The sequence below is a fragment of the Nomascus leucogenys genome, chromosome 10, assembly GCF_006542625.1.
Source record: "Nomascus leucogenys isolate Asia chromosome 10, Asia_NLE_v1, whole genome shotgun sequence".
Taxonomy (NCBI): Eukaryota; Metazoa; Chordata; class Mammalia; order Primates; family Hylobatidae; genus Nomascus; species Nomascus leucogenys.
In genome coordinates, this window is record NC_044390.1 from 89,090,169 (window position 1) to 89,106,355 (window position 16,187).

At 47.1% G+C, this 16,187-nt stretch overlaps 1 protein-coding gene and 1 non-coding gene across 3 annotated transcripts in view; both read left to right on the top strand.

The window, feature by feature from the left end:
- PSMD9 (proteasome 26S subunit, non-ATPase 9) overlaps positions 1-16,187 on the top strand; it is a 29,420-nt gene that overhangs the window by 11,617 nt on the left and 1,616 nt on the right. For both annotated transcript variants that reach the window (XM_030821541.1, XM_004089464.2), the window contains 2 exons: positions 2,452-2,553; positions 15,815-15,903. In XM_030821541.1, coding sequence (XP_030677401.1) covers positions 2,452-2,553; positions 15,815-15,903 — 191 coding nt within the window. The remainder of the gene's footprint in view (positions 1-2,451; positions 2,554-15,814; positions 15,904-16,187) is intronic.
- Positions 7,819-7,879, top strand: LOC115837119. Its single transcript, XR_004032153.1, has one exon. It is a non-coding gene; the product is annotated as a U7 small nuclear RNA (small nuclear RNA).

Here is a 16,187-nt window from a genome sequence, read left to right on the forward strand (position 1 = left end):
CCCAGCACGTTGGGAGGCCAAGGCCGGTGGATCACTTGAGGTCAGGAGTTCGAGACCAACCTGGCCAACATGGCGAAACCCCATCTCTACTAAAAATACGAAAATCATGCCACTGCACTCCAGCCTGGGCAACAGAGTGAGACTCCGCCTCAAAAAAAAAAAAAAAATTTACCCATTTAAAGTGTGTATACAGTTTAGTGTCTTTTGGTGTATTCACAGAGCTATGCATCACCACAATCAATTTTATTTCTATTTAAAAAATTTTCAGCCAGGTGTGGTGGCTCACGCCTGTAATCCCAGCACTTTGGGAGGCTTAGTTGGGCGATCACCTTATGTCAGGAGTTCAAGACCAGCCTGGCCAAAATGGTGAAACCCCATCTCTACTAAAAATACAAACATTAGCCGGGTGTGGTGACATGTGCCTGTAATCCCAGCTACTCAGGAGGCTGAGGCAGGAGAATCACAAGAACCCAGGAGGTGGAGGTTGCAGTGAGCGGAGATCATGCCACTACACTCCAGCCTGGGCGACAGAGTGAGACTCTGTCTAAAAAAAAGAAAAAAATAGAGATGGGGTTTCGCTCTGTTGCATAGATTGGTCTCCACCTCCTGGGCTCAAGTGATTCTACGACCTTGGCCTCCCAAAATGCTGGGATTATAGGCATGAGCCACCATGCCCAGCCATAATCAATTTCAGAACATTGTCATTGTCCCGTAAAGAAACTCTATAGTGATTTGCCATCACTTCCCAATCCTCCAGCTCCCCACACCCGGTTATCTACTTTCTGTCTCTATGGATTTGTCTGTTCTGGACATTTCCTATAAGTTGAATCGTATAATATGTGACCTTTTATGACTGGCTTCTTTCACTTAGCAGATTTTCAAGTCATCTGTATTGTAGCATGGATCAGTGCTTCATTTGTTTACAGACAGGGTCTCACTCTGTCACCCAGACTTGAGTGCTATGGTGCCATCATAGTTCACTGCAACCTCAAACTCGCAGACTCAAGTGATCCTCCTGCCTCAGCCTCCCAAGCAGCTAGGACTGTAGGCACATGTGACCATGCCTGGTTAATTTTTTATTTCCTTTTTTTTTTAGAGATGGGTTCTCACTATGTTGCCCAGGCTGGTCTTGAACTCCTGGCCTCAAGCGATCCTCCTTCCTCGGCCTCCCAAAGTGCTGGAATTACAGGCATGAGCCGTCCATGCCTGGCCCTTCATTCCTTTTTTTTTTTTGAGACGGAGTCTCGCTCTGTCGCCCAGGCTGGAGTGCAGTGGCACGATCTTGGCTCACTGCAAGCTCTGCCTCCCAAGTTCATGCCATTTTCCTGCCCCAGCCTCCTGAGTACCTGGGACTACAGGCGCCTGCCACCACGCCCAGCTAATTTTTATTTTTTGTATTTTTAGTAGAGACGGGGTTTCACTGTGTTAGCCAGGATGGTCTCGATCTCCTGACCTCGTGGTCCGCCCGCCTCAGCCTCCCAAAGTGCTGGGATTACAGGCGTGAGCCACTGCGCCCGGCCCTTCATTCCTTTTTATGGCCAAATAATATTCCACTGCCTGGATATATCATATTTTATTTATCCATTTGTCAGTTAATGGACATTCAGATTGTTACCACTTTTTGGCTATTACGAAGAATGTTGCTGTGAACATTCTTGTATAGTTTTTTTGTGGAGATGTAGTTAAATTTAATTCCACAGCCGCTTCTGGGATAGGTCCTAATCTTTACTCATTTCATCCTCGAGGAAAAGCCTCGCAGACCTGAAGTAACTTGTGTCAGGACACATAGTTCCTGACAGGTGGAATGGGGTCCCAAACCCTGGTCCTACCAGTCTTCTTTAATGGTCACGAGTCTGTAAGTTACACAGAAGCTCCATATCATTCACTACCCCATCTACAGCATCTAGCCCAATGCCAGTTGGCCCACAACAAATACTTGTTACAGGGGTGAATGAGTGGTGGTCTGTGTTCTTAGGACCCAGAACAAGAGTATCACTCTAGTCTTGGGTCTGCCCTGTACCTGTGGCTGCTTGTCTGGGGGCTTCTAGGGCAAATGTCTTGTCTAAATGTTGACCACTGAATAAAATGGGCCCAGCCTGGCTTGCCTTCTCTTACCCTTGAACCTGGGTTAGGACCTCAGAGAGCAGCATTTGGCCTTTCCCATGCTCCTCAAGGCCTTCACGGTGTCTGTTAACTGCCAGCTCTGAGACATTGGGCAGACCTGGTCATCTTTACTAGAGCTGCCCTCAAAGGAACCCCAGGAGGAGGTGGCCCCGTTACCCACTGCCCCTTCCTGCATGAGGTGTCTACATCCCTGACCTCTTTGTTCTGAGCCTACCCTGTAGAAAACAAGCTCGTGACCTTGGCATTAAATTGGGTATTGAAGGTTAGAGACCACCAGGAGCACACGGAACCTCTAGCCTGATTTTCCATTTTTCCTTCCCTCTTCAGGGTCTGCAAGTGGATGATGAGATTGTGGAGTTCGGCTCTGTGAACACCCAGAACTTCCAGTCACTGCATAACATTGGCAGTGTGGTGCAGCACAGTGAGGGGGTGAGTGGGGCTCCCTGGTGTCTCGGTCTGTTTGGGTTTCTCTGACAGCATGCCATAGACTGACTGGGTGGCTTACAAACAACAGAAGTTCATTTTTCACAGCTCTGGAGGCAGGAAAGTCCAAGATCAAGGCACCAGCCGATTTGGTGTCTGGGGAGGGCTTGCTTCCTAGCTCCTAGGTGGTGCCTTCTTGCTGTGTCCTCACATGGCAGAAAGGGGAGGAACCCTGGGAGCTCTTGTATAAGGGCACTAATCCCAGTGGGGGCGCCACCCCTCATGACCTAATCACCTTGCAGAGGCCCCACCCCTAATACCATCACATTGGTGGTTAGGATTTCAACATATGAATTTCAGGGGGCCACAGACATTCAGGTCATAGCACTCGGCCTCTGGTCTATAGCCCTGGAGTTACTGGAAGTGTTGCTGAGGCCCTGGACTGCTGCCTTCATGGTGTTGCTCAGCACAGCCCCATTCAAGGCCTTGGCACCTGCTATTCCTTCTGCCTAGAATGCTCTTCCTCTTCATCCTCCTTCTGTTTTACACTGGTGACATGCTTGCAGGGGGCCTTTCCTGGCTACCCTAACCCAAATTCCCCTCTCCTCTACCCTGTCTCTGTTTTCATTTAACAAGGTTTCTTAGAGATGTTTTCTTTTTTTTTTTAAGACAGGGTCATGCTCTGTCACCCAGGCTAGAGTGTGGTGGCGCCATCATAGCTACCTCACTGGCTAATTTTTTAATATTTTGTAGAGGCGGGGTCTTGCTATGTTGTCCAGGCTGAAATTTTTGTTGTTGTTTTATAGCAAAGATCCACGCTTTTCAGGAGTGATATTGTGGCAAAGCCCAGGAAAATTATTAACTAAAATTTTTGGTTTTCCAAATGAAGTCTCCGGTTTACCGAACAGTTCTGGATTTTTTGACTCCTGCTCAGCTGCACGGTTCATCTACTTGTAACCCATCAGTGCAGGCCAGGCCAGGTCAGGTCAGGAGATGGCTGGCAGTTGCCTGTGTCCCTGCTAGTGGTCAGGCCATCATTTCTGCACTGATACTGTCATCAAGTCTGTAACTTGTATGGACGTTTAAAATGATGATTTTGTGAAATTTATCAGTTTTTTTGCTTATGGCTCTTGCATTTTGTGTCTGCTTAAAGAAATTCTTTTTTTTTTTTTAAATTAAGAAATTCTTTGGGCCGGGCGCGGTAGCTCACGCCTGTAATCTCAGCACTTTGGGAGGCCGAGGCGGGTGGATCACGAGGTCAGGAGATTGAGACCATCCTGGCTAACACGGTGAAACCCCGTCTCTACTAAAAATACAAAAAATTAGCTGGGCGCAGTGGCAGGCGCCTGTAGTCCCAGCTACTCGGGAGGCTGAGGCAGGAGAATGGCGTGAACCTGGGAGGCGGAGCTTGCAGTGAGCTGAGATCGCACCACTGCACTCCAGCCTGGGCGACAGAGCGAGACTCCGTCTCAAAAAAAAAAAAAAGAAATTCTTGGCCGGGCGCGGTGGCTCACGCCTATAATCCTAGCACTTTAGGAGGCCGAGGAGGGTGGATCACGAGGTCAGGAGATGGAGACCATCTTGGCTAACACGGTGAAACCCTGTCTCTACTAAAAATACGAAAAATTAGCCGGGTGTGGTGGCACACGCCTGTAGTCCCAGCTACTTGGGAGGCTGAGGAAGGAGAATCGCTTGAACCTGGGAGGCAGAGCTTGTAATGAGCCGAGATCGTGTCATTGCACTCCAGCCTGGGTGACAGAGTGAGACTCCGTCTCAAAAAAAGAAATTCTTTTAATTCTTTTATTGTTTTATTTTTGTTTTTCCTTTAGTCCATCTAAAATTTTTTTTTATTATTATTATTATTATTTGAGATGGAGTCTCGCTTTGTCACCCAGGCTGGAGTGCAGTGGTGATCTTGGCTCACTGCAACCTCCGCCTCCCAGGTTCAAGTGATTCTCCTGCCTCAGCTTCCTGAGTAGCTGGGATTACAGGCGCCCACCACCACGCCCGGCTAATTTTTGTATTTTTAGTAGAGACGGGGTTTCACCATGTTGGCCAGGCTGGTCTTGAACTGGACTCCTAAAGTGCTGGGACTACAGATGTGAGCCACTGTGCCCAGTCTGTTTTTATTATTTTTACAACAGTTTTATTGGGATTTAATTCACATACTACACAGTTCACCCATTTAAAGTGGTTTTTAGTGTAGTCACAGAATTGTACAACCATCACAATTGTACATTTTCATCACCTCTCCTCCTGAGACAGCCACTTTCCAGCCACGTGTCCTTCAGAAAGACAGCTCATATACCAGCACACAGAGCTGCCAGTTGATTTTATTTTATTAAGGTGTAATTTACCTGCACCAGATCCAGCTTTTTCAGTGTACAGTCCCATGAATTTTCTTCTTTTTCTTTTTTTTTTTTTAGATGGAGTCTTGCTCTGTCGCCCAGGCTGGAGTGCAGTGGCGCAATCTCAGCTTACTGCAAGCTCTGCCTCCCAGGTTCACGCCATTCTCCTGCCTCTGCCTCCTGAGTAGCTGGGACTATAGGCGTGTGCCACCATGCCCAGCTAATTTTTTTGTATTTTTAGTAGAGACGGGGTTTCACCGTGTTAGCCAGGATGGTCTCAATCTCCTGACCTTGTGATCCGCCTGCCTTGGCCTCCCAAAGTGCTGGGATTACAGGTGTGAGCCACTGCACCCAGCTGAGTTTTCTTTTTTTTTTCTTTGAGATGGAATTTTGCTCTTTTGCCCAGTCTGGAGTGCAGTGGCACTATCTCGGCTCACTGCAACCTCTGCCTCCTGGGTTCAAGCGATTCTCCAGCCTCAGTCTCCCAAGTAGCTGGGATTATAGTCGCTCACCAACAAGCCCAGCTAATTTTTTTTTGTATTTTTAGTAGAGACAGGGTTTCACCATGTTGGCCAGGCTGGTCTCAAACTCCTAACCTCAGGTGATCCACCCACCTCAGCCTCCCAAAGTGCTGGGATTACAGGAGTGAGCCACTGCCTGGCCATTCCCGTGAGTTTTCACAAATGTATGTAGTATGTCATTGCCACCATGATGAAGGTCGAGAGCATTCCATCACCCCGTAAAATTGCCTTAGGCTTCTTTGTAGTTAATCCCTCCCCGTCAACTTCCAGAATGTCATAGAGAGAAAAACCACACAATATATTGCCTTTTGAGTCTGGTGTTCTTCACTCAGCACAGTGGATTCTGAGACTTCTGTCTGTTGTGTGGATCTGTGAGAAGAGCTGCTGGTTTTTAATCTGTCTTTTCCAGTTAACTGTATTCTCAGCTTCCTTGTAGGCCTATAAATCCTTCTTTATAAAAGTAGTTATTCAATTTTAAGCAAAACGAATCTTTTCTTCATGTGGAATTTCATGGGGAATTCCAAGATGTCACTGGATAAAAGCTGAGCTGTCTTGGTGGGCTGGAGGATGAAGGTTGCGTGTTGTGAGTAGGGCCTGCCTGGCTTCAGCCTCATCCCCTCAGGGGACCTGAGCTCAGCTGGAGAATCAAGAATCCGGGTTTTGTTGTCTGTTTTGTGAGTCAAGAAAAAAAACCTCACCTAGCGCGGCGGCTCACGCCTGTAATCCCTGCACTTTGGGAGGCCCAGGCAGGCGGATCACCTGAGGTCAGGAGTTCGAGACCAGCCTGGCCAACATGGTGAAACCTCATCTCTACTAAAAATAAGAAATTAGGCCTGGCATGGTGGCTCACACCAAGTAATTCCAGCACTTTAAGAGGCCAAAGTGGGCGGATCACAAGGTCAAGAAATCGAGACCATCTTGCCCAACATGGTGAAACCCCGTCTCTACTAAAAATAGAAAAAAAAAAAAAAAATTAGCTGTGTGTTGTGGTGTGTGCCTGTAGTCCCAACTACTTGGGCTGCCGAGGCAGGAGAATCACTTGAACCTGGGAGGCGGAGGTTGCAGTGAGCCGAGATCACACCACTGCACTCCAGCCTGGGCCACACAGTGAGACTCAATCTTAAAAAAAAAAAAAAATTAGCTGGGTGTGGTGGCACTCCACAGCTACTTGGGAGGCCGAGGCAGGAGAATCGCTTGAACCCGGGAGACAGAGGTTGCAGTGAGCCGAGATCATGCCACTGCACCCCAGCCTGGGTGACAGAGTGAGGCTCTGTGTCAAAAAAAAAAAAAACAAACCTCACAGTGTTCTGTTGTGAGACATTTAGATAGTTTGCAATTTTGTAGAGATTAACACTCTTGCAGATCCATTTCTATTTCTTTTTTTTTTTTTTTGAGACGAAGTTTTTCTCTCGTTGCCTAGGCTGGAGCGCGATGGCACCATCTCAGCTTACTGCAGCCTCCACCTCTCAGGTTCAAGCGATTCTCCTGCCTCAGCCTCCCGAGTAGCTGGGTGGCATCTGCCACCACGCCCAGCTAATTTTTGTATTTTTAGTAGAGATGGGGTTTCACCATGTTGGCCAGGCTGGTCTTGAACTCCTGACCTCAGGTGATCCACCTGCCTCGGCCTCCCAAAGTGCTGGGATTACAGGCGTGAGGCACCACGCCCGGCCTTTCTTTTTCTTTCTTTCTTTTTTTTTTGAGATGGAGTCTTGCTCTGTCGCCCAGACTAGAGTGCAGTGGCGTTATCTCAACTCACTGCAACCTCTGCCTCCCGGCACCCAGCCTTCTTTAGCAAACTTTCTACAGGTGGGATTTCTAGATCAAATGCATACATTTTCAAGGGGAAAAAATCTTTAAAAAAATGTAAGTGACTGCTGATGGATAAGGGATTTCTTTTTGGGTGATGAAAATGATCCAGAATTAGATAGTGGTGGTTGTTTATACTAAATACATTGAATATACTGAACTCTGAATATACTAAAACTCACTTAATTGTATACTTTAAAATGATGAATTTTATTATATGCAAATTACATCTCAATGATAAAAATAGGCTGATTGCAGTGGCTCACGCCTGTGTTCCCGACACTTTGGGAGGCTAAGGCGGGAGGATCACTTGAGGCCAGGAGTTTGAGACCAGCCTGGGCAATATTGTGAGACTGTGTCTCTCCAAAATATTAAAAAAAAATTAGCCAAGCATAGTGGCACGTGCCTGTAGCCCCAGCTGCTCTGGAGGTTGAGACAGGAGGATCACTTGACCCCAGGAGTTCAAGGGTGCAGTAAGCCAAGGTCACGTCACTGCACTCCAGCCTAGATGACAGAGTGAAACCCTGTCTCAAATAAATAAAATACATATTTATCCTTAAAATCACATAGTGCAATTGTATTTACAAATAAAATCCTAGTGTTATAGCTCTAAGAATTTGTCTACCAGGTTTTCTGGTTGTCACTGGAAACGCCCCTTCCCCCCAAAATAATTTTTTTTTTTTTTTTTTGAGACAGAGTTTCGCTCTTGTTGCCCAGGCTGGAGTGCAATGCAATGGCGCGATCTTGGCTCACTGCAACCTCCGCCTCCTGGGTTCAAGCGATTCTCCTGCCTCAGCCTCCCGAGTAGCTGGGATTACAGGCATGCACCACCAAGCCTGGCTAATTTTGTATTTTTAGTAGAGATGGAGTTTCTCCATGTTGGTCAGGCTGATCTCTTAACTCCTGACCTCAGGTGATCCGCCTGCTTTGGCCTCCCAAAGTGCTGGGATTACAGGTGTGAGCCACCATGCCTGGCCCCAAAATAACTTTTTAAAAAGTCCTGTGTCTCTCTCTTCCTTAGTGCCTCTTCCGCTGCACATGCTGGGTCCTGGCGTAGGTACTGGGGCTGTAACGGGGAACGAAACAAACAGGGTCCTTGCCTTGGGAGCACTTTGGTGGGGGAGCCAGGCCTTAATCAAATAATCTCAGCTGTATAATGATACACACTGATAAGTGTTACGAAGGAAGAGTGTTAAGAAGCTCAGAGAGTAAATCATGGGGCCCTGATTTGGTTTGGGATTGAAGGAGTGTTCCTCAGAAAGTGACCTTCAGATGTGTATAGAAGTTTCTTTGGTCGAGGGGAAGCTGGCAGGGAGAAAAGCCTTCAAAGCAGGTTCATAGGCCCTAGGGTGGGAGAATCAAAGAACTCAAGGGAGGGTGGAGCCCAGAGCAGAATGGAGAGAAGGGGAGGAGGTGAGGCCAGGAGGTGTTAAGGTCAGGCCTGTGGTGCTTAGTAAAGATTGTGCTGTTTTTTTCCTGAGGTGCAGAAGGGAGCCACCACATAGTTCTAGATTGGGGTGTGACAGGGGTAAGAAGCCTTCTCTGGATGTTAGGTAGAGAACAGATTGGAGGGTGACAGAGCTGTAGCAGTCAGTCAAGAGAGGATGGTGGCTGTGACAAATGGGGTGGAGGAAGGGGCCAATCAAAGAGACATTTAGGGTGTAAAATTCATGGGCCTTAACCTGATGGAGTGTCAAGGAGGCCTGCAGGTTTCCAGCCTGCCCAGGGGTGTCATTTATAGAACTGGAAGCACACGAGTGTATCCCTCACACAGTTTCCGCACGTGGGTGTGTGTGTCTACAGCCACTGTTTTTTTTTTTTTTTTTTTTTTTTAAGGACAGGGTCTCTCGCTCTGCTGCCCAGGCTGGAGTGCAGTGGTGCAATCATAGCTCACTGCAGCCTCAAACTCCAGGGCTTGAGCAATCCTCCTGCCTTGGCCTCCCAGGTAGCTGGGACTACAGGTGTGCACCACCACGCCCGGCTAATTTTTTTTTTTTTTTTCATTTTTTGTAGAGACAGGGTCTTGCTGTGTTGCCCAGGCCAGTCTAGAACTCCTGGGCTCAAGTGAGCCTCCAGCCTCAGCCCCTCAAAACATTGGGATTATTAAGCATGAGCCACCACACCTGGCTGTGATTGCTTTTTGACAAAGATGACACAGAAAAGGCCTAATGTACATGTTGCTCTGCATTTCCGCCCACTTGGAAGGGAATTCCATGTCGGCACATTTGTATCTTCATTCCTTTGAATGATCCCACCATGTTCCATTGGTCGGTTCACCATCTTTTACTTAGCCAGCCTCCCATGTTCGACGTTTAGGTTGTTTCCAGTGTTTGGCCTTAACAAACAGTGGTGTAGTGAGTGTCCTTGCCTGTGGGAGAATTTCTGCCGTGTTGCTAGATGTGTCATTACTGAGTTAAAGGCAGTGCACATTTACCCTTCATAGATCTTGTCAAGGTGTCCTCCAAGAAGCTTGTGCCAGTGCACATTCTCTCAAGTAGCACCCGTGAGTGCGTCTGTTTCTAGCTCTCCCAACTATGTTATAGCCTTTGGCAATAGCATAGATACTCTTTGACAATCTGGTAGAAAATGACTTTTTTTTTTTTTTTTTTTTTTTTTTTTTTTGAGATGGAGTCTCGCTCTGTCGCCAGGCTGGAGTGCAGTGCCATGATCTTGGCTCACTGCAACCTCCGCCTCCCGGGTTCAAGCGATTCTCCTGCCTCAGCCTCCCGAGTAGCTGGGACTACAGATGCCCGCCACCATGCCCAGCTAATTTTTGTATTTTTATTAGAGACAGGGTTTCACCATGTTGGCCAGGATGGTCTCGATCTCTTGACTTCATGATCCGCCTGCCTTGGCCTCCCAAAGTGCTGGGATTACAGGTGTGAGCTACCGTGCCCGGCCTATGCTATACTTTCTTAGATTTACAGATTCCATTGATAGACCTGACATATTTATTTTTTTGTGGTAAATATATATAATATAAAAATTACCATTTTAGGCCAGGCGCGGTGGCTCACGCCCGTAATCCCAGCACTTTCAGAGGCCAAGTTGGGCGGATCACCTGAGGTCAGGAGCTGGAGACCAGCCTGGCCAGCATGGTGAAACCCCATCTCTACTAAAAATGCAAAATTAGCCGGGCATCGTGGTGGGCACCTGTAATCCCAGTTACTCTGGAGGCTGAGGCAGGAGAATTGCTTAAACCCGGGAGGCAGAGGTTGCAGTGAGCCGAGATCGCGCCACTGCACTCTGGCCTGGGTGACAAGAGAGAAACTGTCTCAAAAAAAAAAAAAAAATTACCGTTTTAACCATTAAAAAATCTACACTTTAGTGGCATTAAGTACATTCACATTGTTTTACAAATATCACCCCTACCCATCTCCCATCTCCAAAACTTTTTCACCCTCCTAAACTGAAACCCGATCTCCATTAAACACTAACTCTCCATTCGCACTTCCCGCAGCCTCTGGTACCCCCCATCCTACTTTCTCTATGAATTTGACCACTCCAGGGACCTTATCTAGGTGAAATCTTACATACTGTATAGTTTTTTTGTTTTGTTTTTGAGATGGTGTCTCACTCTGTTGCCCAGGCTGGAGTGCAGTGGCGCGATCTCCACTCATTGCACCCTCCGCCTCCCAGGTTTGAGCCATTCTTCTGTCTCAGCCTCCTCAGTAGCTGGGACTATAGGCGTGCGCCACCAGGCACGGCTAATTTTTGTATTTTTAGTAGAGATGGGGTTTTGCCATGTTGGCCAGGCTGGTCTTAAACTCCTTACCTCAGATGATCTGCCTGCCTCTGCCTCCCAAATTGCTGGGATTACAGGATACTGTATAGTTTTTGTCTGGCTTATTTCACTTAGCATAATGTCCTCAAGGTTCATCCATGTTACAGCATGTGTCAGAATTTCCTTCCTTTTAAAGGCTGTATAATATTCTACTGTATGTATACACCACATTATTGTTATCCATTCATTAGTCAATGGACACTAGGATTGCTTCCACCTTTTTGTTGTGAACAATGCTGCTGTGAACATGGTTGTACCAGTATCTGTTCAAATCCCTGCCATTTCTTTGTATATATGCCCAGAAATTTAATTGCTGCATCATGTGGTCATTCTATGTTTAAAGTTTCTAAAATTTTTTTTAACTTGAATTTATGAACTTTTTTTTTTTTTTGAGATGGAGTCTTGCTCTCACCCAGGCTGGAGTGCAGTGGCGCAATCTCAGCTCACTGCAACCTCCGCCTCCCAGGTTAAAGTGATTCTCCTGTCTTAGCCTCCCGAGTAGCTGGGATTACAGGCACCCACCACCACTCCCAGCTAATTTTTGTATTTTTAGTAGAGACTGGCTTTCACCATGTTGGCCAGGCTGGCCTTGAACTCCTGACCTCAAGTGATCCGCCTGCCTTGGCCTCCCAAAGTGCTGGGATTGTAGGCGTGAACCACCACACCTGGCCTATGAACATTTTAAAATGTCAAAGATGACTTCCAGGTTTCTGGAATGAGTTTATTTATTTATTTATTTATTTTGAGACAGGTTCTCATTCTGTTGCCGAGGCTGGAGTGCAGTATTGTGATCTTGGCTCACTGCAGTGTGGACTTCCCAGGCTCAGGCAATCCTCCCACCTCAGCCTTGCGAGTAGCTGGGACTACAGGCATGTGCCACCATACCCAGCTAATTTTTGCATTTTGTGGTTTTGCCGTGTTGCCCAAGCTGGTCTTGAATTCCTGGGCTCAAGAGATCCTACTCGTCTTGGCCTCCCAAAGTGCTGCTATTATAGGTGTGAGCCACCGTGCCTGGCGCTTTGTTTAGGTTTTGGAGGACCCTCCATTACTGTTTTCCACTGCCATGCACCGTTTCATATTCCCACCAGCGGTGCACAGGGCTCCAGTTTCCCCACTTCCTCGCCAGCCCTTGTTTTCTGTTTCATAATCGGTATGTGGTAGAATCTCATTGTGGTTTTGATTTTCATTTCTCTTATGATTAGTGACATGGAGCATCTTTTCCTGTGCTTTTTGATCATTTGTATATCTTCTTTGAAGAAATGTCTATTTAGGCTGGGCGCTGTGCCTCATGCCTGTAATCCCAGTGCTTTGGGAGGCCGAGGCAGGTGGATCACTCAAGCTCAGGGGTTTGAGACCAGCCTGGGGATCATGGCAAAACCCCGTCTCTGGAAAAAAATACAAAAATTAGCCGGGCGTGGAGGCTTGTGCCTGTAGTCACAGCTACTCAGGAGGCTGAGGCAGGAGAATTGCTTGAGCCCAGGAGGCGGAGGTTGCAGTGAGCTAAGATTGTGTCACTATGCTCCATACACTCCAGCCTGGGCAACAGGAGTGAAACCCTGTCTCAAAAAAAAAAAAAAAAAAAAAAGAAAGAAAGAAAGAAATGTCTATTCAAGTCCTTTGCTCATTTTCTTTTCTTTTTTTTGAGATGGAGTCTCGTTCTGTTGCCCAGGCTGGAGTGCAGTGGCGCGATCTCGGCTCACTGCAAACTCTGCCTCCTGGGTTGACGCCATTCTCCTGCCTCAGCCTCCCTAGTAGCTGGGACCACAGGCGTCCACCACCATGCCCGGCTAATTTTTATTATTTTTTTTTGTATTTTTAGTAGAGACGGGGTTTCACTGTGTTAACCACGGTGGTCTTGATCTCCTGACCTCGTGATCCGCCCACCTCGGCCTCCCAAAGTGCTCGGATTACAGGCGTGAGCCACCACGCCTGGCCATTTTTTTTGTATTTTTAGTAGAGATGGGGTTTCACCGTGTTAGCCAGGATGGTCTCAATCTCCTGAACCCATGATCTGCCTGCCTTGGCCTCCCAAAGTGCTGGGATTACAGGCGTGAGCCACCGCACCTGGCCCTTTGCTCATATTCTAATCAGATTTTTTTTGTTGATGTTGAGGTATAGGAGTTCTTTCTATGTTCTGGATATTAAATCCTTATTAGATATATGATTTGCATGTATTTTCTTTCTTTCTTTTTTTTTTTAAGGCAGAATCTCACTCTGTCACCCAGGCTGAAGTGCAGTGGCACATTCATGGCTCACTGCAGCCTTGAGCTTCTGGGCTCAAGTGATCCTCCCACCTCAGCCTCCCAAGTAACTGGGACTACAGATGTGCACCATCAAACCTGGCTAATTAAAAAAAAATATATATATATTTTTTGTAAAGACGAGCTCTCCCTCTGTTGCCTGGCTGGTCTTGAACTTTTGAGCTGAAGCAGTCCTCCTGCCTGGGCCTCTGAAAGTGTTGGGATTACAGGCGTGAGCCACCGTACCCAGCATGTACGTATTTTCTCCTATCATGTGGGTTGCCTTTTCACTCTGTTAATAGTGTCATTTGATGCACAGAAGTTTTAGATTTTGATGGCATCTTGTTTTATTTATTTATTTATTTATTTATTTATTTTTGAGACAGGGTCTCACTCTGTCGCCCAGGCTGGAGTGCAGTGGTGCAGTCACAGCTAACTGCAGCCTCGACCTCCCAGGCTTGAGCAATCCTCCTGCCTCAGTCCCCCAAGTAGCTGGGACTATAGGTGGACACCACCATGCCTCACTAATTTTTATACTTTTTGTAGAGTCAGGGTTTCACCACGCCCAGCCCGGTCTTCAACTCCTGGGCTCAGGTGATCTTCCTGCCTCCCAAAGTGCTGGGATTACTGGCGTGAGCCACCATGCCTGAATATCATATTTTAATTTGTAATTTTCTTTGGTATGTACTCCCCCTCTTTAATTTTAATTTTTTAAAGTACTATATACAGGCTGGGTGTGGTGGCTTATGCCTGTAATCCCAGCACTTTGGGAGGCCAAGGTGGGTGGATCACCTGAGATCAGGGGTTCAAGACCAGCCTGGCCAACATGGTGAATCCCCATCTGTACTAAAAATACAAAAATTATCCAGGCGTGGTGGTGTGTGCCTGTAATCCCAGTTACTCAGGAGGCTGGGGCAGGAGAATTGCTTGAACCCGGGAGGCGGAGGTTGCAGTGAGCCTAGATTGTGCCACTGTACTCCAGCCTGTGTGACGGAGAACCCGTCTCAAAAAAAAAAAGACATACATACATACATGCCAGGTATGGTGGCACATGCCCAAAATCCCAGCACTTTGGGATGCTGTGGTAGGCAGATCATTTGAGCCCAGGAATTTGAGACCAGGCTGGCCAATATGGTGAAACCCTGTCTCTACTAAATATACAAAAAAATTAGCTGCGCATGGTGATGCATGCCTGTAGTCCTAGCTACTCAGGAGGCTGAGGCACGAGAATCACTTGAACCTGGGAGGCTGAGGTTGCAGTGAGCTGAGATTGCACCACTACACTCCAGCCTAGGCAACAGAGCAAGACTCTGTCTCAGAAAAATAAAGTAATACATACAGATGGTTAAAAAATTAATGGTATGAAAATATGTAAAAGTAAACATCTTCCTCTTATTCCAAAGGACTAGTCCTCTCTGGAAGTAACCACTCTTTTTTTTTTTTTTTTTTTTTTTTTTTTTTTGAGATGGAGTCTCGCTCTGTTGCCCAGGCTGGAGTGCAGTGGCACGATCTCGGCTCACTGCAAGCTCCGCCTCCCAGGTTCACGCCATTCTCCTGCCTCAGCCTCCTGAGTAGCTGGGACTACAGGCGCCCACCACCACGCCCGGCTAATTTTTTGTATTTTTTAGTAGAGATGGGCTTTCACCGTGTTAGCCAGGATGGTCTCGATCTCCTGGCCTTGTGATCTGCCTGCCTCGGCCTCCAAACTGCTGGGATTACAGGTGTGAGCCACCACGCCTGGCCTGGAAGTAACCACTCTTAACAAGTTTTTCATGTTCTTCCAGAAAACTTTGCACACTAGAGCAACACAGGTGTCCTTTTAGAAAATATTATCAGCCAGGCACGGTGGCTCACGCCTGTAATCCCAGCACTTTGGGAGGCTCAGGTGGGTGGATCACCTGAGATCAGGAGTTCTGAGACCAGCCTGGCCAACATGGCGAAACCCTGTCTCTACTAAAAATACAAAAATTAGCCGGGTGTGGTGGCGGGCACCTGTAGTCCCAGCTACTTGGGAGGCTGAGGCACGAGAATTGCTAGAACCTGGGAAACAGAGGTTGCAGTGAGCCAAGATTGCGCCACTGCACTCCAGCCTGGGTGACAGAGCGAGAATCTGTCTCAAAAAAAAAAAAAAAAAGAAAATATTATCAAATAGGTTCATGGGGTTTTGGTTTGTTTTGACTAAAACCCTTCATTCTCCGTACTGTATTTGAACAATACCTATTGATGGACATTTCTGGTGTTTTCAGTTTTTGAATTTCTACACAGCCCTGGAATGAACACTTCATTTGTATGTCATCTTGTAATTGTGTACTATGTACCTTGGACATACCTTTTAAAGACTGTTGGTGGGGGGACACGTGTTTTTTGAGGAAGATGGTACTGAGATGAGCACCCTGGCTGCCCTGAGAGTGCAGTGCCACGTTCCCCACCCTCTCACCAACCACAGGATTATGCTGAAAATGTAAATCTTTACCAATTTGATAGGCAAAAATTGGGATCGCAGCATTTTAGCCTGCATCTCTGAGTACTAACGAGGCTGAACACAAAACGAGCTTATTTTCTTTTCAGAAGCCCCTGAATGTGATGGTGATCCGCAGGGGGGAAAAACACCAGCTTAGACTTGTTCCAACACGCTGGGCAGGAAAAGGACTGCTGGGGTAAAGTATCTGTTTCTGTTCATTCTCACTGGGGCATCATTTGAATGTTTGTTAAACATGAAGCTGGAGGGGAAGGCTGGGGAGACATTGGGGAATAATGGGAACCCCCAGTTTGCATGGAAACTGCAGATAAATCCTTGTGGTAGGAACGAGACTACAGCTGTAGAAGCAGAGGGAGCCCCAGTGTCTCTCCTGGGAGTCTCTCCAGTTCATTCATGCATTGGGCATTTGCTTTAAAAGAATGAAAGAACGTTGGTGAAAAGGTCAGAAGGGCTCGGCCTCTG